Genomic DNA, 27,646 nt, shown 5'->3' on the forward strand with positions numbered 1-27,646 from the left:
CCTCTGTGTCAAAACATTGCCCCTTAGGTGTCTTTCATATCTTTCCCCTCTCACCCTAAACCTATGCCCTCTAGTTTTGGACTCCCCCACCCCGGATGTCTCTTTAGCCTATCCATGCCCCTCATGATTTTATAAACCTCTATAAAGTCACCCCTCAGCCTCTGACACTCCAAGGAAAACAGCCTCAGCCTATTCAGCCTCTCCCTAAAGCTCAAATCCTTGTAAATTTTTTATGAACCCTTTCAACTTTCACAACATCCTTCCGATAGGAAGGAGACCAGAATTGCATGCAATATTCTCAGAGTGACCTAACCAATTCCTGTGCAGCTACAACATGACCTCCCAACTCCTATACTCAATGCACTGACCAATAAAGGAAAGCATACCAAACACCTTCTTCACTATCCTATTTACCTGCGACTGTACTTTCAAGGAACTATGAGTCTGCAAACCAAGGTCTCTTTGTTCAACAACACTCCCTAGGACATTACCATTAAGTATATAAGTTCTGCTAAGATTTGCTTTCCCACAATGCAACACCTCACATTTATCTAAATTAAACTCCATCTGCCACTCCTCTGCCCATTGGCACATTTGATCAAGATCCTGTTGTAATCTGAGGTACCCTTCTTGCTGTCCACTACTCCTCCAATTTTCATGTCATCTGCAAACTTACTAACTATAACTCCTTTGTTCACTTCCAAATCATTAATACAAATGACAAAAAGTAGTGGATCCAGCACCGATCCTTGTGGCACTCCACTGGCCACAGGTCTCCAGTTTGAAAAACAGCCCTCCACCACCATCATCCTCTGTCTTCTACCTTTGAGCCAGTTCTGTATCCAATTGACTAGTTCTCCCTGTATTCCATGAGATCTAACCTTGCTCACCATTCTACCATGAGGAATCTTGTCGAACCTGAAACATTTAACACCCTGACAGGATACATGTGGAAAGGTTGTTCCCTCTTTTGGGAGAATCTGGTATCAGAGGTCACCTTAAAAGAAAAATTGTTTTCCATTTAAGACAGAGATGGGGAGAATTTATCAGTTTCTGAGGGTTTTGTCTTTGCAACTTTTCCATGTTGGAGGTAGAGCCTTTAAAAATGTTTAAGGCTGAGGTGGATCAATTCTTGATGAAGAAGTGGGTGAAACATTCTCTGGTGTCGGCATGAATATGGAGTAAACAGATTAAGCATGATCTTATTGAATGGCACAGCAGGATCAAAGTGATCCCATTCCTTTTCCACTGTGTTATAGCCTCAGAAAAGGTTGCCCTCTGTTTGTGTCTCTACAGCTTCAATGCTTATTTCTAAAGGGAGTGAGAAAGAAATTTTTGCCTCTTCTCCAAGCCACCATATTGAGGTAAATATTGTGAACCCTGAAACACAACCACTGGGTCCTAATGACAGGTGTAAATAATCACAAACCTGGAAAATGGACTGGACTCATTCCTGATGAAGGGTTTATGCCCGAAATGTTGGTTCGCCTGCTCCTTGGATACTGCCTGACCAGCTGTGCTTTACCAGCACCATGCTCTTGACTCTCAGTACGACCCACTCAATTCTTACAAGTTAGAGTCAAAAAACTGTAGATGCTGGAATCCAAAGTAGACAGGCAGTGGGGCTGGAAGAACACAGAAAGGCAGGCAGCATCAGGAGGTAAAGAAGTTGATGCTTCAGGTGTAATCCTTCTTCAGATCCCGAAACATCTACTTCTGCACCTCCTGAAGGCATCTTTCAAGTAGTAGAATGTCCCAAGACTCTTCCAAGGACATTGTAAAAAAAAACGCACAGTAATGGTATGCTAGATTTTATAGTCCTCTCTTTGAAGGCAGAGATTTGTGAAATGCAGAGCATGGCTTGCCCACCAACTTCTTGTTTGCCCCCAACCCCTCCAATTTGTCAGTATCAGGTCCTTAAGTTCCTCATTCTGCCTTATCACTGTTTTACCCAACACATGGGGAGGCCCAGACAAGCAGGTAGCAAGAAGTGGGGAACTCCTTTATAGGAGGGGAATGTCCTCATTGGATGCACTGATTGTTAAGTCATAATAACTCTTTATACCAGCCTCCAAAACACTGACACAATGGGGACTGTTAGTGGTTAACAATGGGTTGTCTTTAATAGCAGACCATGTAATAACAAGGCCTGGTGTGTGAGGTTGGGCTAACAACATAGAAGAACATACCTCAAGTGCTAGCATTGCTGAAGTTGCTATTGAGTCCAGAACCCATTGTTAGCCACTAATGGTCCCCATTAGTAGCTATTCATTCTTCCAAACTGATCATTAGCTACTCCTTTGTCTGTCCAACTGTTCTTCTCTCTCTCTCTGGGCTCTATCTCCACCTATCATTGATTCATTATCCCTCCCCCACCCCTATATTTGCATAAAACCAATATTTCCCTAGTTATCATCAATCCTGAAGAAGGGTCCTTGGATCTGAAACATTAACCCTGATTTCCCTCCCAGATGCTGTCAGACCTACTGAGCTTTTCCAGCATCTTCTGCTTTTGTTCAAGATTTTCAGCATTTGCAGCACTTTTAGTTTCCAAAATATTGAACATGGCCACTCGCCTCCCTCAGGTCTTCCTTGGTCTTCCTGCCAGATTCATGTATAGTCCGATTTCCCTTCAGGAACTGACTATAGCAGCAGTAGCCACTATTTAACCCTGGCATTGTGGAACTTTAGACCTTCTGACCAATCTGATCAACTGGTAACTCTTGTCCTGAGCCATTTTTTGTGAGTGGGCTCCCAACCAACCCTTTTTATTTAGTGCTCAGCTGACCAATGCCTTGTCAAAGCATTAGGGTCTGAAAAAAGCCTTCAAAGTTGAGATTTATCACCCCAGATTGAGGAAACTCCAGTTTAAGACTGAACTGACTAAAGGTACAACCCCCAATAAAATCTTTGGAAATTGGGAATGCATAGGAGGCCAGAATAAAGGCTATTCTATTCCAGAATTGGATCACAGAGGATTGTTGGATTGCAGGAAGTGATAGAGATGGGAAGGACTTCGGCCGCTGTTGGATTTCAAGGCAAGGTTATGAATTTTAAATTTTATGCATTAATGGACTTCAAAGAACAGCATGAATTGACCTTGTAATGGAAAATGTGTTATTATCCTACTGCATTGGGATATGTTCTGGGTTTCTGTTACTTTACAGCCATTATGGAGAAAATGTGTTCTAGAATGTTTAAACAATCAAATTAAATTATTTTACATAAATCAGCTTCAAGGCAGTTTTAGGAATCATGCATAACAGTACTTCTGCTATCTACAGAGATTTAAATATTTGCAAATAAATTAAATGCAAATTGATAATAAGTCTACTTTCTGCTTTTGTGAAATTGACATAATTGACTCCATTTGAGATATACACATTCTGTCTCTGCCCTTCTTTCTATCTTGCTCAGCATCAATCATGCCTAAGATTTCTACTCTCTTATCCCAGCCAGTTACATCCCTGTTCCAGTATCATACTCATATACAATGCAGTGTTTTCAGTGCTTTCATTTGTAAACTAATACAGTAATCTTTCTGACCGCTTTCATTCTCATGTTGTATAATAATTATATGCTGCTTACTTGAAACTATTACACCTATGTTTAGGAGATGTTTGCATTTATTTTAAGGACCTTTTGGACAGATGTATGACAGAATCATCAGAAGACAGGAAAAGTGTGAACTTCTCAGTAAGTCTGCTCTTACCTGAATTGGTAGTTAGCTATTATTTAATATTGATGAAATGCATCTAACTCCATATTATTTGTTGCGCAGATTGAATATGATTTCAGATATTTACAATGTCCACTCAAATTCAAAAAACGAGCAAAGAAGGAAGAAAATGTTCAATATGCACCGCTAACAGCATTAAATGTGAGTACGCAATGACAATTTTGTATAACCTGTTAAGAATAATATGTAGTGAAAGAAAGCCCCTAGTAAGGGTCACTGGATTCAAAATGTTAGCTCTGATTTCTCTCCAGAGATGCTGTTAGACCTGCTGAGTTTCTCAAATAATTCCTGTTTTTATTTCAGATTTTCAGCATCCGTAGTTTTTTGTTTTGTATCGCTCCACTAGAATTGTCAAGTTAGATTACAGAAAGCCAGATTCAGAGATTTGACAAAGGGACACTTTACAAATTGGAATCTTGTGGGGATGCTCCAATGGATTATGAGATGTTACTCATAAATCTGCTTGTAAACTGGCTGCTAATAGCGATGCGGATCTTTCAAATGGTTGAAAGTGATTGCTTCACTTTCAGAAGATGTCAATTTCTGTGAGCAGAAAGCTATATCAGTCATTGTTAATTGGTTGTGGTTCTAAAATTGCACAGATGTAGACAAGAGGACTCATATGTTGCAGTAGTAGTGTCCCTACCTCTGGGCCAGGAGACCTGGGTTCAAATATCACCTGCTTTTGAGATGTAGCTGGAAACAAATTGACAAGAAATACAAGATCATAATGGTGTATGGTGTGGTTTGTGTGGAGTTGCACTGAAAACAGAGTGTTACAGAGAGTGTTAGTGTAAATTGGAATTTGATATGGAGGGGGAAGCAGGTGTTGCTGCTTCCCACTAATACGTGTAGTGGTTCATATAAGTTTGATTTGATGGAAAGCCTTTGTCCAGTGTTCAGGACCATAGCATCCCTCAAGTTTGTAAGCAGGCCATTTGATCCATTGAGTCTACACAACTGCGACCACTCCCACCCTATCCCTGCAACCTGCATATCCCATGGCTAATGCACCTAACTTACACATCCCTGGACAATATGTGCAATTTAGCACGACGGATCCACCAAACCTGCACATCTTTGAATTGTGGGAGGAAACCAGAGCACCAGAAAGAACCCCACACAGACACAGGGAGAATGTGCAAACTCCACACAGTTGCCTGAAGGTAGAATTGAACCTGAGTCCTGCTGCTATGAGGCAGCAGTGCAGACCACTGAGCCACCATGCCTCCAAGATGAGGTTGGAAAGATGGGGTGGGACTGTTTTCAGGTGCTGTAACAACCTATGGTTGGAACTTGATTAAAGTTAAGATTTTCATGTACACCTAAGCATGAGATACATTTCCTGCCCAGTTAAAGTTGGCAGGTGGACAGTGGTCCTCCTGCTTTAAATCAAAGGAGTTAAAGCCTCAGGAAAGGCCTTAACTGCTGTACAAACTGGGTAACTGGGTAGACATGTCACCATGCAAGAGTCCTGTCAATTACCTTGTGAAAATATCAATAAAAAAAACACTAAGAAGCCAGGTTGCCATTGTGTGGTGAGGGGCTCCTCTGCACAGTGTTCATTTTGTTCGACACTTTCCAACCAGTCAAACAGGCAGCCCCTGAGGCCAGCCAGGAATGCTGCAGTCCCAGCCTGGCGTGGATCCTGTACCTCAAGGCAGTTTGACCTTCCCTCCCCATCGCATTGGGAAATTGAAAGCCCACTGAAAGCAGCCTCTCAAATCCTGCACAATTACAGTCTAAGTGAGACTAATTACCCGCCTGCCTTCTGGGAATGAATGGATTTCCTGGATCTCAAGTGCAGACGATAAATTTAAGAAGCCAACACACTTTCAGTCCCTGCCAGCCTTCCTTTCCTGGCATCGATGGGGTCTCAAATTTCCACCCCTAATTTTGAAAGCATATTTCTCAATTTCATTGTCTCAGCTGAACAATCCAGTCAGAACACTAGAGCAGAAATAGATGACTAGTGCAGTAGTTCCAAGAAAAAATAACAGATAGCATCATACCTGTAGGTACGATGTAAGATTTCCAACTTTTTTTTAACATTCTTTGACATTGAAAACTGACCCGGTGTACACTAACTAAATATCACTGTTGCGTCTGCAATGGTGCAGAGTTCAAGCATAGCATTGTGGTTTTTCTTACAGGTCACCTATATAAGCCATTTATTCCTTGCACAGCAAATAATACATGAATCAGAGAAGATAATTGCATTGTTACATCTCTTGATTTTATGTACAGTAATTATTTAAAGTAATTTTGGTAATTGATGTCTGTTAGCTTTTAAAATTGATTCTGTTGTAATGTTTCTGTTGTATCTTTTAGGCTATGATACGTTTCAATCGAGCTGACCTTTTGAACCATCCAGTTTGTACACAGTTTCTGAAAATGAAATGGTATGCAGGGTGTTGAATTAAGAGCAGCCTGTTCTGGTATAATTCATTAGCACATAATCATGTGTGGTTTTTAACTGAAACTTAAAACTCTTAATACATTCTGAACTTCTACTTAAGACAATCCCCATTCTATAGGTAATCATACATTATTATGGCATGTCTTTGCTTACAAATATATGATGTGGAGGCACTGGTGTTGGACTGGGGTGGATAAAGTTAAAATTCACACAATATAAGGTTATAGTCCAACAGGTTTATTTGGAAGCACTATCTTTCAGAGCACTGCTCCTTCATCAGGTCACTAGTGACCTGATGAAGGAGCAGTTCTCCAAAAGATAGCACTTCCAATGAACCTGTTGGACTATAACCTGGTGCAAAGTGATTGCAAATTTCGGATGAGGTCTTGGCCTTGTTGGAGATGTGATTTTTTACTGCTGGCTGATATTAAATCAGTGGTGAAAATGGTCCAAGGCTTGAGTCTAATTGGAGAGATGAGTCAGAAGTCACATGACACCAGGTTATAGTCCAACAGGTTTATCTGAAATCTCAAGCTTTTGGAGCACTGCTCCTTCATTAGGTAATGAAGGAGCAACGCTCCGAAAGCTTGTGATTTCAAATAAACCTGTTGGACTATAACCTGGTGTTGAGTGACTTCTGACTTTGTCCACAAGCGTCCAATGTTGGCACCTCCACATCATGGAAAGATGAGAGAAACTTCAAAACTGAAGTTTTGAAAGCAGCCAGTGATGGTAGATTTTGTCAGGGTGTTAAATGGTTGCACAGGGTAAACTCAAAATATTTCTTCAAAGTTTGTCAAGAGAGGAATGAAATTGATAAAAAATAAATTTAATCTGGATATTGGAAAGGAACTCTTTACTCAACTAGCAATAATTTTTTGAATAAATTCACATATATAAATATGCCATGCAAAAATATTGGAGGAACAACAGTTGAATTCTAATATAATAGAATTGGATACAGAAAGAACAAAAAGATACCAAAATGATCTCGACAATGAAATGACTTTGAAGTCTCATCATTGTTGTTATGCTTGAAAACTCGTTGCCAATTTTTATCAAGATTCCATGGAGAAAAATTAAACAAGTCCCTGGATAACCTATTTTTAACGATGTTAGCTGAAGGGTAAATGTTATCCAGAACACTGTAATAAGTCACTTCTTAAAATATATCAGGGGATCTTTTACATTTATCTGAAAGGGCAGAAAGAGCCTCAGTGTAACCACATCCAAAAGACAAGACCTCTGACAGCACAGCACTTCTTCAGCACTGTGCTGAAGCATCAGCTTGGATCCTAAGTCTCTGGAATGACTTGAACCTGTATCTTTTGATTAAAAATAAAACTTACCACTGAGTCACAATTGACACTTTGTATGGGCCTTTTATTACAACATACTTAAAAGCATACACAACCTCTTAAGTCTTGTATGGATTTATCTTTACTCGCTGCAAACCTCTAGTTTTTCAGACATCTTTCCCATGTTCCCATTCCGACATAAATGGAATCTGTTGGAAAAGGGGCTGGACCCAGATCTCACCTGCCATTTTTAAACGTCTCTGAATTCTCCATTATTCTTCCGTTCTATTTCCTTGTGAAAGTCTGGTCCGAACAAAGGAGAAGGGTTTGGATTTTGAGAGAAAGAAGAAGTTCAGTTAGAAAAGAAACAAACAAATTTTATAATCTCTAAGAATAGTGCAACATTTGAAGGACCCAAAGGCCAGAGCTTAACTACTTCAAATTCTAGGCCAGAGAGATTGATTTCCATTGTATTCCCAAAGATTAAAAAGTGCTTACTCCAATAATTGTCTATCGTAGCTTTCTCTGATGATTTTGTTTGGCAAATAACCAGACAGCCAGGAATGAATGTAGTTTGTGCAGAGTCAATGATGAAGTGGATTCAACACAGTTTTGGAAATTTGCAAATCATAGTATCTGTCAATCTTCTGAAGGTGTACAGCAATAACAACATGTTTCATCAATGCGGTGGCTGGATCTTCCAAGGAGCCATGGTCTTTATTGATTGCCATTCTCACTGATCATATTTCTGAATTGACACTGCTTCACATTTCTCTTTGCTTGAAGTTTCCTGAGCCTTGCTACAAAATGAACTACCAATATAACTTAATTTCTCATGCATGTACATAAATATTTTCTCTGGTAATCTCCTTCAAGTATATAAATATGGGAATGGAATTTCAATTTAGTGGTTAGTTTTGATATTTACAATGGACTAATGTATTTAACTTTGTTTCTTGGTAGGCAAGCGTATGGACTTAGAGCACACATCATAAATATGGCTCTCTTCTCAATGTTACTTATACCATTGACATTCCTCATTATTGTTTCACGACCTCATGCCTTTGACAATGAACCAGCGATCATTTCCAACTTTACTCAAGGATTGACAGGGCCCTGGATGAGATATAAGGTCTGTTTATGGCATAGCCATTCTTTATGAAAGATGAGGATTGTTAATTTAGTATTTAATTTTGCCCAGGTACCAATGAACCAAGAATATGAATGAAGACGTGCATATTTTGTAATGTTTATTCTGTAGTGCGGTGACTCCCTCTTTTGATTCAGCAGGCCCTCCTATTATATATCTTTAACTTTGGCTGTTTCACATTGACTTTCTGAGTCCTGATTATGTCAATTAGAATGATTTGTGATCACAGCTGGAGGCTACTGCTACAACCCTTCCTCCCATTCTGACACTTTTCAGATAAGTAGCTGTTGTAATAGATTATTATTGTGTGAGTAAATCTCAGATTTACTTCTAATAAGCATTTGTTTTGACACCAGTTTTTGCCTTTGTGTAATATATAAATGTTTCTGATTGTATGACAACTATTTCCCAAGAACATATCTCAGAGTACTTTGACTTGTTCACGGTTATTAATTTATTGATAATTTCCTCCTTTCAGCATTTTGTGATAAATATCATTTGTAATCTCATTTTTGTTTCAGAAAGAAATTTTTCAATTTCTACCCTTCATTCAGAAGACAATTTTTAAAGTTGATGCATGCAGGTGACCGCAGAGATCAGATTTAATCCCCACTCTGCTGTCCCACCGATGAGATAAGGAAATTTAAATGGGGTCTATTATGAGAAACTAATTTATAGAATCCCTGCAGTGCATTAAGTGGCCATTTGATCATCAAGTCTGCACCAGCCCTCTCAAGACCATCCCATCCCCTCCCCCAGAGCCCTATGTTTACCATGGCTAATCTACCTAGTCTGCACATTCCTTGACACTAAAGATAATTTAGTATGGCCAATCTCCTTCCTTCTCCCCAGACCCTTCCACATTACTTCTATCCATAATAATCATCCAATACCTTCTTGAATGCCTCAATTGAACCTGCCTCCACCACGTTGTCAAGCAGTGCATCCTGCACTTTAACTTCTCGCTGCGTAGAAATGTTCTGTTCTCATATTACTCCAGCTTCATCTGCACGTCACATTAAATCTACACCACCTTGTTCATGTTCCTTTAATGAGCAAGAACAGCTTCTTCCTATCTACTCTATCGATTCAACACGTGACTTTAAAAAGACATTCATCAAATATCTGTTCGGATTCTCTGCCATTCTCTCCTTCACTATCATAAATTCTTCTGTCTCTACATTTTTTATGGCACCAGTTTGTCTTGCTAATCTTTTGTTCTCTTTACATAGCCATATAAGCCTTTACAGTCCATTTTTATGTTTCTCACTTGTTCATTTTCATATTCTACTTTCTCTTTCTTTATCAGTTTTTTGAACCTCTTTAGTTAAATTCAGTATAGGGGAGTTTGATTCTGATTTGGCAGTGGACATAAAGTTTCCCCTCTCTAATATGGCACTGGAGGCAGTCCAGAGAAGGTTCACTCGGCTGATATCAGCTATGGAGGGATTGTCTTATGAGGAAAACTTGAATAGGTTTGGCCTTTCCTCAGGGGAATTTAGAAGACTGAGAGTGATCTTATTGAAACAGATAGATTTCTTAGAGGGCGTGACAGTCTAGATGCAGAAAGGATGTTTCCCCTTGTGGGAGGGACTAGGAACAGAGGGCATCATTTCAGAATAAAGGGTCGATAACTAAGACAAAGAGAAGGCAGAATATATTTTTTCAGTGGGTCGTGAATCTATGGAATTCTTTATCACAGAGGGCTATTGGGCTGAGCTGGACAGGTTTTTAATAAGAAAGGAGATTAAGAGTGATGGGGAAAAGGCAGGAAAGTGGAATTGAGGATTATTAGATCAGCAGTGGAGAAATTGAATGACAGAACAGACAGGGATGAATGACCAACTTCTGCTCCTACATCTTATTGTCTTATGGTTTTAATTGTCATGTTGCAGAATCAGTGGTATTGTGGCCTTACGTGCTGCAGTCTTTATAGGCGCAGATCACTAACCCCTCTGCCTTCCCTGTGAGGATATGGAAACATTCTCGACCAAATACAATAAGTTATAGCAAGAACTCCAAAAACACTCCACAGTACTTCCAATAACTTTGCAATTGTAGAAATCATTGCAAATCACCTGATGCTACCCACTTTCTGAAATGGCCAGTCATCTGCTTTCCCTGTATTAGATTTAGAATAAAAAGATTCTCTAACCAAGTTTTTTAAGACAAAACTATTGATTTGTTATGAAACACTCAATGAAAATGTAAAACTGGATAAGACACACGTGTTGTAATAGGAGAATATAATTATTTGCTGCTTTAAATAGGTCAATATGCAAATGTGCACAGAAACACAGGCACATGAACATGCAAATGTGGTCTCGTCTGCATGAATGTATATTCACACACTTACACACATATTCATACAGACACTCACACACATAGTCGCATGGACACTAACACACGTTCAAACAGATATTCATGCTCACACACACACAGAGTATCAAGATGTTTTCCAGATGTTCCACAAGATACACAGTAAGAATGTTCCAGAAACAGCAGAGATCTGAGCTGGGCAGCCTTTCCTCAGCTGATGTTTCCCCAACTGACATCCAAATTATTATCCAAGCAAGACCTACTCTCTTTCATTCATAAACTCAGTCACACAGTTTTCAGAAGTGTCTTTTTAAAAAAAACATTCCATTCTGTCCTTTCATTGACCTTGTGGAAAAAGATTCAGAAATCTAGAAACATAGAAGGTAGGAGCAGGAGTAGGCCATTCAGCCCCGCGAGCCTGCTTTGCTATTCAATATGATCATGGCTGATCATCAAGCATAATACCCTAATCCCACCCTCATCCCATATTTCTTGATCACTTTAGCCAGATCAGCTATATCTATGTCCTCAAAGACACAGTGTTTTCACCTCAACCATCTTCTGTGATATTGAATTCCACAGGCCCACCACTGTTGGTGAAGAAATTTCTCCACATCTCAGTCCTAAGAAGTTTATCCCTTATCCTTAAACTACAACCCCTGGTTCTAGGCTCCCGCACTATCAGGAACATCCTGTATCTAATTTGTCTAGTCCTGTTAGAACTTTGCAGGTTTCTGTGAGATAACCCCTTCATTCTTCTAAACTCCATTCAACACAATGCGGACTGACTCAAACCTGTCTTCTTATGTCAGTCCTGCCAATCCAAGAATGGATTTGGGAAACCTTCGCTGCATTCGGTGTGGCATGGTGGCACAGCGGTTAGCACTGCTGCCTCACAGCGCCAGAGACCCGGGCTCAATTCCCGACTCAGGCGACTGTCTACGTGGAGTTTGCACGTTCTCCCCATGTCTGCGTGGGTTTCCTCCAGGTGCTCCAGTTTCCTCCCACAGTCCAAAGATGTGCAGGTCAGGTGGATTGGCCATGCTAAATTGCCCGTAGTGTTAGGTAAAAGGGGTAAATGTAGGGGAATAGGTGGGTTGCGCTTCGGCGGGTCGGTGTGGACTTGTTGGGCCGAAGGGCCTGTTTCCACACTGTAAGTAATCTAATCTAAACTTCCTCTCTGGCAAGAATATTCTTCCTCAGAAAAGGAAAATATTAACCACCGTATGTTCCTAACAGTCATGGTGCGGGTGTGTATTTAGAGAGAGAGACAGCTGAAAGCATTAAGTGGTCCAAGTTTGAAATTTGGATGAAGTCAGCCTGTCTAGCTGTTTCACATCCTGATCTGCTGGCTGTGAAGTTTATATCACACACATGACAGTCCGTGTCAGAAGTGACTGTGTCTCAATCGGGGATGGGGGCATTTGTGTTGTTCCAAATGATGCACACTCTATCTTTGAAAAAGTGAATTTGCATTTGCAGAATCATATTTGCAGATACATTCTATTTTGTTCAAAAAGCACACAATCTGTAGGCAATCAGTCCATGTGATGTTTTCCTACTTTGAAAATAAAAGCTGTCTGACTCTAGGTTGAGACACGAGCAGGCTCTAACTTTACAGCTTTAAGCTGAGCTGAGATGTCACCTTTTTTTATACTGATAAAACCTTAAGTTATCTTGGACCTATGACTTAGTCATAGAGTCATAGAGATGTACAGCATGGGAACAGACCCTTCGGTCCAACCCACCCATGCCGACCAGATATCCCAACCCAATCTAGTCCCACCTGCCAGCACCCGGCCCATATCCCTCCAAACCCTTTATATTCATATACCCAGCCAAATGCCTCTTAAATGTTGCAATTGTACCAGCCTTCATCACTTCCTCTGGCAGCTCATTCCATACACGTACCATCCTCTGTGTGAAAAAGTTACCCCATAGGTCTCTTTTATATCTTTCCCCTCTCACCCTAAACCTATGCCCTCTAGTTCTGGATTCCCCGACCCCAGGGCAAAGACTTTGCCTGTTTACCCTGTTCATGCCCCTCATAATTTATAAACCTCTATAAGATCACCCCTCAGCCTCCTACGCTCCAGGGAAAACAGCCCCAGCCTGTTCAGCCTCTCCCTGTAGCTCAAATCCTCCAACCCTGGCAACATCCTTGTAAATTTTTTCTGAACCCTTTCAAGTTTCATGACATCTTTCCGATAGGAAGGAGACCAGAATTGCACGCAATATTCCAACAGTGGCCTAACCAATGTCCAGTACAGCTGCAACATGACCTCCCAACTCCTGTACTCAATATTTTGGAATTTTTAGACTTGAAAGAAATTCTGGGATTTACATATTAATCAAATGAAACCCACATCCCCATTCTAAATGATTAAAGACTTAACAGCCATCGAGGTTTGTCTAATACTTGGCATCAGTTGTATGACATTTTGATCTTTTACTTATAAATTCTGTGTCCTATATACCTGCCCCACTAGTTTTGCAATGAAGGAGCAGCACTCTGAAAGCTTGTACTTTCAAACAAAAAGTATACAAAAAGTATAACCTAATGTTGTGTGATTTTTAATTTTGAAGAAGTTGGGTAAGATCCAGAGATATTGAATGTTTAGTCTAAAATTCTGAACACTTTTTCCCACCAATAAAATGCAGTTGCAATTTCTCATATCAGCCAGTTCACCCAATAAAAAACTCCAGCCCAAATTCCTCCACTCCTTTTCAACATGTAATAGTTTCTTAACCCAAATGTGATGGAGTTCCTAACCCTTTATTCTGAAGTATTTCAGACATAATTCCTATAGGTGTCACCTGGAATACTGACATGATATTTAATAGTTGACTAATTTCAACTTGTTTCTTCCATAGGAGTCACTGTTATATAAACTGTGCGCAAGAACTGTATTTGTGATGAGCATTCTTGGTTTATGTAAGGAAATTTACCAATTGCTACAACAGGTAAGATGCATATACAATAATGCTAGAGTCCTGTTCTCTCCTCAGTACTGGCCTTCAATTTTTAACAGTAAACTGACCCTTCTCGGGCATCATAACTTGCTGGTGAAAATGGAAGTAGCATGTTTCAACTGTGCTTATTAAAGGAAAGTAGCATGTTTCCTATGTTTTAGCTCCATATCACCATGTGACCGAATCCTAATGGCAGAAATGAACAAACCTCAAGGTTGTTTTAATCTTGAAGATTTGTGGAAAACAGTAAGAAATTAATGAATTGCTTTCTTTACTTTGTTTCATTTTTAAAATATAACATGGGATTTATTTTGGGTGCTGATTCTGGGAGATCATTGCTTGGCTTGATAAGAAAGCCTATTATTAAGGATGACACTAAAGCAATACTCAGAATGTTACGTTTCAAAAAAGGTACAGACCATGCCCACTGGGATATACCACACTAATGGTGCCCATGGAATTGACTAGTGTCAAAAAAAGAAACATGTGCTTCACTAATATCCTTCAGATATGGAGATCTGTGCCAGGACTGGCCTACATCTAACTCCAGACCAATAGCAATGCAGTTTGCTTTTAATTCCCCTGTGAAATGGCCCAGCTATTAAGCTTGATCAAATACTACAGAGTCTAAAAGAAGGAAATAAACTAAATGTAAAACCTAGAATTCACTAAGGCGCTGGAAATGGCAAATCACCCCTGCTGGCCCTGCAGAGTCCTTACCGGCATCTGGGGCTAGAGCTGTCTCACAGACAAGTCAAGCAGCAGCCTGACATAGTCATACTCACGGAATCATACCTTACCCATAATGTCCCAGGATCCACTATCACCATCCCTGGGTAAACCTTGACCCACCGGAAGGACAAAGTTGCTAGAGATGGGGCAAAGTATGGAGGGAGTTGCCCTAGGAATCTTCAACGTTGAACCCAGTGGCATCAGGTCAAGCATTGACAAGAAAATCATCTGTTGATACCAGCTACTGCACATGCTTCACTGATGAATCCATACTCCCTTATATTGAACACCACTTAGAATCCATACACTGTGGAAACAGGCTACTCAGCCCATTGAGTCCACACTGACCCTCTGAACAATCCCTCATCCAGAGCCCACCCCAGCCCCCCCACCCCCCACTCTATACCCATAACCCATATTAACCATGGCTAACTCACATACACATCCCTGGATACTATGGGAAATTTAGCATGGCCAATCCATCTCACCCACATATCTTTGGGCTGTGAGAGAAAACCCACACAAACTCAGGGAAAATGTGTAGGCTCCTCGCAGACAGTAACCCAAGAGTGGAATCGAACTCGGTTCCCTGGCACTATAAGGCAGCAGTGCTAACCAGTGAGCCAACATGCTGCCAACTTAGTGGGAGTAAGGAGTGTGAGGTACTCACTCCACAAATAACACACACTGTAGCTACAAGATACACTGCAGCAACATGCCAAACTTACCTACTAGCACCTTCCAGACCTGTCAATTCTGGTGCCTGGAATAATAAAAAAAGGGTGAAAAGTAACACTTCCATCTGCAAGTTTCACTGCAAATCACACCATCCTGTCCAGGAACGATTACAATCCTTCCATGAAAATCTTCCACACTAATGGCAATGTGAACATTATTGCCACAAATACTACAACCAATCAAGAAATGGCCAACATCTCAAGGGCAAATAGATAAGCAGAATAAATGTTAGCCTTGCCAGTGATACCAACATCCTACTTATGAAAATAAGATGAGGTAATAAAGGAAAGTAGATTATTCCTTCCAAATGGTTTCTACTCAGGCCCAATGTGGCAGACTTACCTTCAGGTCTTGCCTGCTTCATCAGGGTTGGATTACCAAGCCAATCTTATTGTAACCTACTCTTCCTCTTCTACTTCCGCCCCCCCCCCCCCTCCCCCACACACACTCCCCCCACCTCAGGATTGTATTAATTATTCTACATTTTATATTCAAATTGAAGAGTTTAGGTTACTGCATTTTTTTTTGACTTTTCAGATACAAAAGTGGGCCAAAAAAATGCTTGAAATCTTTTTGTCCACTGACAGTATCTCAGTGAGATTTTGTGAAATTCAGTAACACAACGCGAATGTAGTAGGGAAGTACGGTATAAGGATGACCCTGAAAATTTTTAAAGATGGACTTTCTCTCACTCTTGGTGAGAAATTATACAAAACAGATCAATAAAACTTGAAATAAGCCAAAGAATGGAAACAGCACCCACCTTTGGAGGGTAGGTGTGGACTCAATGGGCTGAATGGCCTGCTTTCATAATGTAGATGTTCTATGTTCTATGACTCTAAGGAAAATATCAATGCATCTGGGAGAGGTGCACTGACACAAGGTGAGTGTCTGGTATTTGGTGAGAACTTTCTGGGCCGTGTTGGGTTAGATGTAACACCTTAAGGTGAGGTCCTTTGATATTTCCAGTGATTAGTTAAGGAGGGGCACCCCTGGGACAACAAACTGTACAGAACAATACAATAGAAGGCAGCATCACCTCAAATTGATCAATTAGTGAAATAATACAATTATGTTCTAATTGTTTCTCTGATTGCATTAATTGCTACGACGCTAACTTTCTTTGTCTGAATCAACAGCGACTGCATTACTTTCTTGATTCAACCAACCTCCTGGACTGGAGTATGTATGCGGCATCCATTATTTTTGTAATTCCCTGGATTTTTGATGTCAAAACTTCAATACAATGGGATTGTGGTTCAATTAGTGCATTTGCAACGTGGGTGAACTTCCTGTTATACTTGCAAAGGTGTAGTTATTTTACATTCTTAATAATGTTTTAATTTTATAATATTTTATTACCAGTTATTAGCAGATATAACAGAAGAAACTATTACCCACCTTTAAAGAAGCACAAACTGTGTACAGAAATCCTTGATCTCTTGTTAGACTTGAGAACTGCTGGATGTTTAGCTATTTAGTGCTGGTTTTGAAAATGTGCATCCTTGCTAAGATGTACTGGGGCTAGCAATCAACAAGGACAAACTGGCTACATTGCTGTCATTTATTGGCCAATTTGAGGTCGAAGTTTTATCCCTTAGGGATGTGGAGACCTGCTTCAGAGCAATCCCAGTTAATTCGAGGCTGGTAGCTCTCTCCTGGCACTGGTAGCACCAGCGGGGCAGTGGTCACTGTCAATACTGCACTTAGCCATTGAAGGGAGAAGCTACAATCAATCAGCACGCTTTCAGCATTCAGTGAGGAAGTGTTGGCTGGGGAACATGGGGTAGATGTAACAATCCATGTTGAGGTCTTTTAATGGTGCAAGGGATCACTTAAGGTTTGGGCACCACTGGAGCCCCAAACTGGCTGCTTCACATGGGCCTCCTCTGCCATCGGTTTATTCCTGAAAATCGGTTGAGACGTTTAAATGGGCAATATTGACCTGTTGAGACAATTCAATTGGTCCACCACTGGTCAGACTTCCTGATGCCTACCCACCATTGGTAGATTTGTGATTGGGGAAAGCATGGGCAGATAGCAGGGCATTGAGTGGATTTAACAAGCCCTCCCATCACCTTCAAACCACCAGTGGAGGAGCATTGTTTACAATCCAGCAAGAAGGCCTTATGTCACCTATTCCCGAAACATTTGTGTGTGGTAATTCACATATGTGCTAAATGCACGTTATAACAATGGAGCTGCATTCCAGCAAAGGAAGGAAGCAAGCAGGAACATGAGAATATATTGCAGTCTTCTCTTGCAAGAACATAAGAACTAAAGAAATTGGTCAAGATTCCTCAGGCCTGATTTGTCATTTAAAAAGTTCCATGGCTGATCTTCAATTATCACCTTCACTTATCCGAACCTATTTCATATCCTTTGATGCTTTAGATTCTCAGTCTTACTGGCTCCTCATCCAAAGGCCATTCCCCCTCTCTAACAACCTCTCAGTATTTACCCTGTAAACCGTCTTTGGAGTTAAACTCCAACCTGTGTAGGCCCTTTGTACTAAAACTATACTCATCGGATAAACCTGTCATTCCGAGAAGCAATCCAGTAAGGCACAACTGTACTCCATAATTCAGTACAAATATTTTCTAATCAAAGTCTTGTTTAATTGCAGAAAGATTTATTTAGTCTTGTACTTCATCTGTTTTGCAAAGTCCAACACTTGGTACCAACGACATTGGAAAAGGATGAGATTTTGAAGGGAAAATGTAGAAAGTTAGGCATGAATTTAAAAAGGACGTCCTTGAGGGTAGTAATATCTGGATTATTCCCGGTGCTATGAGCTAGTGAGGGCAGGATTGGAGGATAGAGCAGATGAGTGTGTGGCTGAAGAGCTGGTGTATGGGAGAAGGATTCACATTTTTGGATCATTGGAATCTCTTCTGGTGTAGAAGTGACCTGTACAAGGAGGATGGATTGCACTCGAATTGGAAGGGGACTAATATACTGGCAGGGAAATTTGTTAGAGTGCTCAGGAGGATTTAACCTAGTAAAGTGCGGGGGTGGGGGGGGGTGGGGAACCCAGGGACATAGTGAGGAAAGAGATCAACCTGAGACTGGTACAGTTCAGAAAAGAAGTGAATCAAACAGTCAGGGCAGGCAGGGACAAAGCAGAGAACAAGGTCAGACTGATAAATTGAACTGCATTTATTTCAATGCAAGAGGCTTCACAGGGAAGGCAGATGAACTCAGGGCATGGCTAGGAACATGGGACTGGGATATCATAGCAATTACTGAAACATGGCTCAGGGATGGATAAGATTGGCAGCTTAATGTTCCAGGATACAAATGCTATAGAAAGGATAGAAAGGGAGGCAAGAGAGGAGGGGGAGTGGCTTTTTTGATAAAGGGATAGCATTACAGCTGTGCTGAGGAAGGATATTCCCGGAAAGACATCCAGGGAAGCTATTTGGATGGAACTGAGGAATAAGAAAGGGATGGTCACCTTATTGGGATTGTATTATAGACTCCCTAATAGCGAGAAATTGAGATACAAATTTGGAGGGAGATCTCCGTTATCTGTCAGAGTAATAGGGTGGTTATGGGAGGGGATTTTAACTTTCCATAGTGTTAAGGGTTTAGATGGAGAAAAATTTGTTAAGTGTGTACAAGAAAATTTTCTGATTCAGTATGTGGATGTACCTACTCGAGAAGGTGCAAAACCTGACCTACTCTGGGAAATAAGGCAGGGCAGGTGACTGAGGTGTCAGTGGGGGAGCACTTTGGGGCCAGCAACCATAATTCTATTAGTTTTAAAATTGTGATGGAAAAGGATAGACCAGATCTAAAAGTTGAAGTTCTAAATTGGAGGAAGGCTAATTTTGACGGTATTAGGCAAGAACTTTCAAAAGCTGATAGGGTGCAGATGTTCGCAGGTAAAGGGACAGCTGGAAAACGGGAAGCTTTTAGAAATGAGTTAATGAGAGTCTGGATCCTGTTAAGGTAAAAAGAAAGGCTGGAAGATGTTGGGAATGTTGGATGACTAGAGAGATTGAGGTCTTGGTTCAGAAAGAGAAGGAAGCATATGTCAGGTATAGACAGCAGAGATTGAGTGAACCCTTAGAGTGTAAAGGCAGTAGGAGTATACTTAAGAGGGAAATCAGGAGGGCAAAAAGGAGACATGAGATAATTTTGGCAAGTAGAGTTTAGGAGAATCCAAAGCGATTTTATAAATACATTAAGGACGAAAGGGTAATTAGGGGGAGAATAGAACCCCTCAATGATGAGCAAGGCAGCCTATGTGTGGAGCCGCAGGAGATGGAGAAGATACTAAACAAGTACTTTGCATCATTATTTAATGTGAAGAAGAACATGGAAGATATAGAATGTGGGGAAATAGATGTTGACATCTTGAAAAATGTCCATATTACAGAGGAGGAGGTGCTGGATGTCTTGAAACGCATAAAGGCGGATAAATCCCCAGGACCTGATCAGGTGTACCCTAGAACTCTATTGGAAGCTGGGAAATAATTACTGGGCCCTTTGTTGAGATATTTGTATCATCGATAGTCACAGGTGATGTTCCAGAAGACTGGAGGTTGGCTAATGTGTTACCATTATTTAAGAAATGTAGTCAGGACAAACCAGGGAATGAAAGACTGGTGAGCCTGACATCAGTGGTGGGCAAGTTGTTGGAGCAAATCCTGAGGGACAGGATTTACAAGTAGTTGGAAAGGCAAGGACTGATTAGGGATAGTCAACATGGCTTTGCGCATGGGAAATTATGTCTCATGAACTTGATTGAGTTTTTTGAAAAAGTAACAGAGGATTGATGAGGGCAGAGAGGTGGACGTGATCTATATGGACTTCAGTAAGGCGTTTGACAGGGTTCCCCATAGGAGAATGTTTAGCAAGGTTAGATCTTATGGAATACTGGGAGAACCTGGTACATACCTGACATATGCTGTCTATACCTGACATATGCTTCCTTCTCTTTCTGAACCAAGACCTCAATCTCTCTAGTCATCCAACATTCCCAACATCTACCAGCCTTTGTTTTTACCTTAATAGGATCCAGACTCTCATTAACTCATTTCTAAAAGCTTCCCATTTTCCAGCTGTCCCTTTACCTGCGAACATTTGGATACAGAACTGGCTTGAAAGTAGAAGATAGAGGGTGATGGTGGAGGGTTGTTTTTCAGACTGGAGCCTGTGACCAGTGGAGTGCCACAAGGATTGGTGCTGGGCCCACTACTTCTCATCGTTTATATAAATGAATTGCATGTGAACATAGAAGGTAGAGTTAGTAAGTTTACAGATGACATGAAAATTGGAAGTGTAGTGGACAGTGAAGAAGGTTACCTCAGATTACGATGGGATCTCAATCAAACGGACCAATGTGCTGAGGAGTGGCAGATAGAGTTTAATTTAGATAAATGTGAGGTGCTGCATTTTGGGAAAGCAAATCTTAGCAGGACATATACACTTAATGATAAGGTCCTTGGGAATGTTACTGAATAAGAGACTTTGGATTGCAGGTTCATAGCTCCTTGAAAGTATAGTCGCAGGTAGATAGGATAGTGAAGAAAGCCTTTGAAATACTTTCCTTTATTGGTCAGAGCATTGAGTATAGGAGTTGGGAGGTCATGTTGCAGCTGTACAGAACGTTGGTTGTGCCACTTTCAGAATATTGCATGCAATTCTGGTCTCCTTTCTATTGGAAGGACGTTGCAAAACTTGAAAGGGTTTAGAAAAGATTTACAAGGATGTTGCCAGGGTTGGAGGATTTGAGCTATAGGGAGAGGCTGATTAGGCTGGGGATGTTTTCCCTGAAGCGGCGATTTTTCATATCCATGCCCCTCATAGAAGTTTATAAAATCATGAGGGGCATAGATAGGATAAATAGGCAAAGCCTTTTCTCTGAGGTGGGGGAGTCCAGAACTAGAGGGCATAGATTTAGGATGAGAGGGAAAAGATATAAAATGGACCTAATGGGCAATTTTTTCACACAGAGGGTGGTGTGTGGATGGAATGGGCTGCCTGAGGAAGTGGTAGAAGCTGGTACAATTGCAGCATTTAAAAGGCATCTGGATGAGTATATGAATAGGAAGGGATTAGAGGGATATGGGCCAAGTGCTGGCAAATGGGACTTGATTAGGATAGGATATCTGGACGGCATGGATGAGTTGGTCCAAAGGGTCTATTTCGGTGCTGTATCTCTCTATGACTCTATGACTGATATTAGCTAACTGTCATGTAATTCCCTGTTTTCTCATACCCTCCTTTCTTGAAGAGCAGAGTTACGTTCGCCAACTTCTAATTTGTTTGGACAGTTCTGGAATCTGGAAACGTTTTGAAAATCAGAAAGTGCAGCATTTATCTCTTCATCTACCTTTCTTCAGAACTCTAAAATGTAGATATTCAGAAAATTGAACCCTTTGGATGTATCAGTTTTTAGGCCAACAATTTCATTAGTACAATTATTTACTGGTGTTAATTCATTTTGTCGAGGGTTTTGCCTTGTGTTCATCAAGATGTTCACATGAAGACCAGCAATTCCCAATGAAGGGAATAATTTATACTGTCTGAGCAGAGAATAATAATTTGTTGATAATTGGACTCTGACTGGTAGAGGTGCTGCCATGGAGAATACACCCAGTAGATAACTAGTTAACTGCCCAGCTTTGTTTAAAGCCAGGCAGGTTGACCCTGATTGTTGATGGCTGAATCAGACAATGGCTGTCACCTATCTTGTTACGATGAGCAAGTGCAACATATGTTAATGTTCTGTCTGTCTGCAGCTTCCAGTGCAAATAGATGTGCCACACTGTGTCCAAACAGACAATCATAAATTGGTTCTCAGCATAATATTGGGCACACTCAGGTTTGTTTGGCAAATGTTGTCTAATCATATTTGGAAAGCTTTCGGCCATGGAGAGGGTCAGGCTCTGAATGGCATAGCCCACTGGAGGAAGGGGAGGAACATGACCTGGAAGAGGACAGGGAGTAAATTACAAAATACTAGTTCTAGCTGCATTGGTTGTGGAGAGAGGTGTTTCTGCTGGTGCAGGATCCAAGGACCCCCATTAGGTATAGGGGTATGGGGGAGGAGGTGTGCAGTGGCATAGATGCATGTTACTGGTAATCTAATCTAAAGCCCTGAGGTCACATGATTCAAACTCATCTATAGCAGTTCATGGGATTTTAAATGTAATGATAAAATCTGGAATATAAAACTAGCTTCAGTAACAGGGTCATAAAACCCTTATCATCTGTTGTTGTGAAATCCTAGCTGGTTCACCAATGGATTTGGTATAAGTTTTTTGTAGGAATTGGAATTGGGATGGCCAGGTCAGTCACATTGACGATGAGTTCTCTGCTTGGAATTGTTAACCTGGGCCAATCAGGGAGCCCTGGCTGACAGATATAAACAGGAGATTCAGAGATTCTCCTCACTCTCAGGACTGTCTCTGAGCTGACTGGTCAGAGCTCATGTACTGTGCATGTGTAAATAAAGGGTGACTTGATGGAATGCCAGTCTCCATGGAGTTATTGTATTCTTATTGTTGTATTTGTGTCTATCCTTCAGGTTTGACATTTGTGGAATCTACGTGGTAATGTTTGGGGAGATTTTGAACACCTTGTTTCATATTATGGCTCTATTTCTCTTCCTTATATTGGCGTTTGGATTTACCTTCTACATTCTATTATATGAGCAGGTGGGTGTGGCCACTGTTAGGCATTTATAATCAAGTATAAAATAAATATAGGCAGTAATTAAATTATCTTGAGCAACAGTAGGCAGGATCTGACCTACAGATAAATAAATGTAGTTGTCCCAACAGGTACTTTGACATAAAGTAAGCTTCCTCTGCCCTCCCAATATTTGGTACATTTTGAGGGATTATTTAGAACATTCTATGAGTCACGACCTGGTATTTTAGATATGATTTTATTCTTTCATTATTCATCCCAAGAACGATTTGAATATTTTCGATGATGTAAAGCAATGAATCTTGCAAAGAAAATGTAACATGAGGTCTTTTCTCTTTATGTGTTACAAATAATTACGGTTGTGATATTTAATAGTAACTTCCATACAATGAGAAGCAGAGGACACTATATAGTTTTACAGCAGGGAAGAGAGAGCAGATCTCCTATTTCAAAATCTCCTTGCATGGAGTCCTCTCAGTTATCTTTACACCTGCATTCATAGTGGGTGGCACGCTGGCTCAGTGGTTAGCAGTGCTGCCTCACAGCACCAGGAACCTGGATTTGTTTCCACGCTTGGGCAACTATCTGTGGGTTTCATCTGGGTGCGCTGGTTTCCTCTCACAGTGGATTGGCTGTGCTAAGTTGCCTGTAGTATCCAGGGATGTCAGGGATGTGTAGGTTGGGTGGGTTAACCATGGGAGATGCAAAGTTATAGGGGTAGTGTAGATCTGGGTGGGAAGCTCTTCAGTTCAGTTACAGGGAAAATTCGAAAACCCGAATTAAAGGAGGAGGTAACAGTACAGAACTCAGGAGAGGTAATTAAAGTTTCCAGCGCAGACACAACCAGGACAGAATGTATGGAAAGAGTTAGCAATCATACACTGGACAAATGAAAGACAATGACAAGAGGGAAGGTTAATACAGGACTGAAGGTGTTATGTCTGAAAACACGCAGTATCAGGAATAAGGTAAATGAGCTTGAGGCGCAGATCGAAATTGACGTGGGCATCACAGAGACATGGCTGCAAGAGGATCAGGATTGGGAGCTGAATTTTCAAGGATACACATCCTATTGAAAAGATAGACAGGTGGGCAGGGGTGGGGAGAGGGTCTGCAAACAGTAGTCAGGAGCTGGGACGCGAGATACATCGGGACATAGAAAGGCAAAGTTACAGTGATCATGGGGGATTTCAATACACATGTGCACTGGGAAAATCAGGTTGTGGAAAGTCTATGAGATGGCTTTTTGGAGCAGCTTGTGGTGGAGCCCATGAGGAATCAGGCAATACTGGATTTAGTGTTGTGTAATGAGGCAGACTTGATAAGGGAGTTTAAGGTGAAGAAACTCTCAGAGGCAGTGATCATAATATGATTGAATTTTCTCTGCAATTTGAAAGGGAGGAGATAGAATCAGAGGTAGCAGTATTACAGCTGAGTAAAGGTAACTACAGAGGCTTGAGGGAGGAGCTGGGTAGAATTGACTGGGAGAGAAGCCAAGCAAGAAAGACAGTGGAACAGCAATGGCAGGAGTTTCTGGGAGTAGTTGAGGAGATACAGCAGAGATTCATCCAGAGGAAAAAGAAGCATGGTACAGGGAGGATCAGGCAACCATGGCTGACTAGGGAAGTCAGGGATAGCATAAAAGCAAAAAAGAAAGCATATAATGTGGTGAAGAGCAGTGGGAAACCAGAGGATTGGGAAACTTACAAAAACCAACAGTGGGCAACAAAAAAAGAAATAAGGAGGGAGAAGATTAAATATGAGGGAAAGCTAACCCATAATATAAAGGAAGACTGTAAACATTTCTTTCAATATATAAGGGGCAAAAGAGAGGCAAAAGTGGACATTGGACCACAGGAAAATTATGCTGAAGAGATAATAGTGGGGAAAAAGGAATTGGCTGTGGAACTAAATAATCACTTGGTGTCGGTCTTCACAATGGAAGACGCAAGCAAAATCCCAAAAATTCAAAAGAATGAGGGGGAAGAGCTGAGTATGGTGGCCATCATCAAGGAGATAGTGGTAGAAAAACTGAATGAGCTGAAGGTAGATAAGTCACCTGTACCAGATGGACCAGTTAACTCCCCCAGATTTCTAGGGGAGGTAACTGAAGAGATAGTAGAGGCGTTCGTGATGATCTTTCAGAAATTGCTAGAGTCAGGAAGGGTCCCAGAGGACTGGAAAATCGCTAACGTGATACCCCTGTTTTAAAAGACATAAAATTACAGACTGATTAGCCTAACTTCGGTCATGGGTAAGATGCTGGAATCCAGTGAGAAGGATGAGATTTCTGAATACATGGAAGTCCATGGTAAAAAAGGGCAAGGTCAGCATGGTTTCATCAAGGGGAGATCATGCCTGACAAATCTGCTAGAATTTTCTGAGGAAGTAACGAGCAGGTTAGACCAAGGAGAGCCACTGGATGTTATCTACCTGGACTTCAAGAAGGCCTTTGACAAGTTAACACACAGGAGGCTACTGAGTAAAGTTAGGCCCTATTGTATTAGAGGCAAGGTGCTAGCATGGAGAGAAACTTGGTTCTCTGGCAGAAAGCAGAGAGTGGGGATAAAAGGGTCCTCCTCAGCTGGTGACAAGTGGTGTTCCGCAAGGCTCAGTGTTGGGACCACAACTTTTCACTTTCTACATTAATGATCCAGATCTAGGAACTGAGGGCATTCTAGTTCCATAGTTCCATAGAGGGACAGGTAGCATTGAGGAGGTGGGGAGGCTGCAGAAGGTTTTGGATAGGTTAAGAGAATCAAGAGAAGTGGCAGATGGAAAAGTGTGAGGTCATGCAATTTGGTAGGAAGAATAGAGGCATGGACTACTTTCTAAATGGGGAGAAAATTCTGAAGTCCAAGGTGCAAAGAGATTTGGGAGTTCTAAACAGGATCGTCTCAAGGTAAACTTGCAGGTTGAGTCCATAGTTAGGAAGGCAAATGCAATGATAGCATTTATTTTGAGAGGACTTGGATATAAAAGCAAGGATGTAGTTGTGAGGCTCTATAAGGCTCTGGTCAGACCACATTTGGAGTATTGTGTGCAGTTTTGGGTCCCATATCTCAGGAAGGATGTACTGGCCCTGGAGCATATTCAGAGGAGATACACGAGAATGGTCCCAGGAGTGAAAAGCCTAATATATGAGGAATGCTTAAGGACTCTGGGTTTATACTCAATGGGGTTTAGAAGGATATGGGGTGATCCCTCATACGAATACTGAATGACCTGGACAGTGTGTATGTTGGGAAAATGTTTCCATTGGTAGGAGAGACAAGGACCCAAGTGCACAGCCTTAGAGTAAAGGGAAGACCTTTTAGAATGGAGATAAGGAGAAACCTCTTTAGCCAGCAAGTGGTGAACCTATGGAATTCATTGCCACAGAAGGCTGTGGAGGCCAGGCCATTGAGCATATTTAAGACTGAGATAGATAGGTTCTTAAGTATCAAGAGGATCAAGGGTTACGTGGAGAAAGCAGGAGAATGGCATTGAAAAACTTAGGATCCATGATTGAATGGAGGAGCAGACTGGATGGGATGAATGACCTAATTTCTGCTCCTACGTCTTATGGTGTTATGGATGGTTGGTGTGGACTCGATGGGGTGAATGGTCTGTTTCTACAGTGCAGAGATTCTATGGTGCTGTATTCATATATTTATTTTCCTTTGATAGCAGTTATTTCTCGAATAAGTCAAAATCTATATTTTTTTCAAATAATGAAGTTAAGATCAACTGAATGTTTCTCGAACACTGTCTTCTTTGTGAGATGAGAAGCTCCAGTTTGACCTTAGCTCAGTGCTGTAATTGTTGTTGAAACTAAAGCTATGTTCTACATTGTCAAATAGTTCAGGACAGCAATACAGATACACAAAATCAAGTTTTCTTCCATTTATTTTCAAAATGTAAATGGACTCTCTCATAATTTGCACAGTATGTATGTTAGCTGCTGATATACAAAGCTTTTTGGGCATGGTATTGTCTTCTGAAATGTAATTAGTACCCATTTGCAATCATTATAAACTTTATATGCTTATCTGTCAATGAAAATTTGAGAATATATGCATTTACATTCAGAAACATTGCCCAAAATTTTATCAGTTTCTAAATAGTGGTTTGCATCAATTCCTTCTGTAAATGTTAAATCATCATCGGAAGATGGGAGTGCAGATATTTCTAAATGAGCCTAGATACATATGTACAGTTTAATGTTAATTAGATCCTTATTTACCTGGCTTAGGCACAAAAAAACATATAACAGTGTACACCTCATGACATTTTAAAGAAATGTAAAGAAAGTGCATTATCAGAACCAAGAATATGGCTGCATTTGTTTAGAATTGATGAACAAAGTATTTTAATATTCTGTTTTCTTCTTTCAGATGGCCTATGGAAGTCCAATTCTTTCCCAATTGAAAATACTTGCAATGATGTTGGGAGATATTAACTACAATGAGAATTTCTTGATCCCATATAGCACAGACAAGATGCAGTTCCCTCTTCTCACCTTTATCATGTTAATTGTGTTTTTGTTGCTTGTACCAATCCTCCTCATGAATTTATTGGTAGGTTTTATGGTGTAAATCCGCTGGCCAAAAAAAATTGGGATTGCAACGGTG

At 40.8% G+C, this 27,646-nt stretch overlaps 1 protein-coding gene across 1 annotated transcript in view; it reads left to right on the forward strand.

Annotated features, from left to right (window-relative positions):
- LOC140476815 (transient receptor potential cation channel subfamily A member 1-like) overlaps positions 1-27,646 on the forward strand; it is a 98,405-nt gene that overhangs the window by 64,525 nt on the left and 6,234 nt on the right. The window contains exons 16-23 of the mRNA XM_072569606.1: positions 3,637-3,696; positions 3,782-3,880; positions 6,071-6,141; positions 8,420-8,588; positions 13,800-13,889; positions 16,508-16,677; positions 22,909-23,038; positions 27,410-27,592. Coding sequence (XP_072425707.1) covers positions 3,637-3,696; positions 3,782-3,880; positions 6,071-6,141; positions 8,420-8,588; positions 13,800-13,889; positions 16,508-16,677; positions 22,909-23,038; positions 27,410-27,592 — 972 coding nt within the window. The remainder of the gene's footprint in view (positions 1-3,636; positions 3,697-3,781; positions 3,881-6,070; positions 6,142-8,419; positions 8,589-13,799; positions 13,890-16,507; positions 16,678-22,908; positions 23,039-27,409; positions 27,593-27,646) is intronic.

This window comes from Chiloscyllium punctatum, chromosome 5 (genome assembly GCF_047496795.1).
Source record: "Chiloscyllium punctatum isolate Juve2018m chromosome 5, sChiPun1.3, whole genome shotgun sequence".
NCBI classification, from domain to species: domain Eukaryota; kingdom Metazoa; phylum Chordata; class Chondrichthyes; order Orectolobiformes; family Hemiscylliidae; genus Chiloscyllium; species Chiloscyllium punctatum.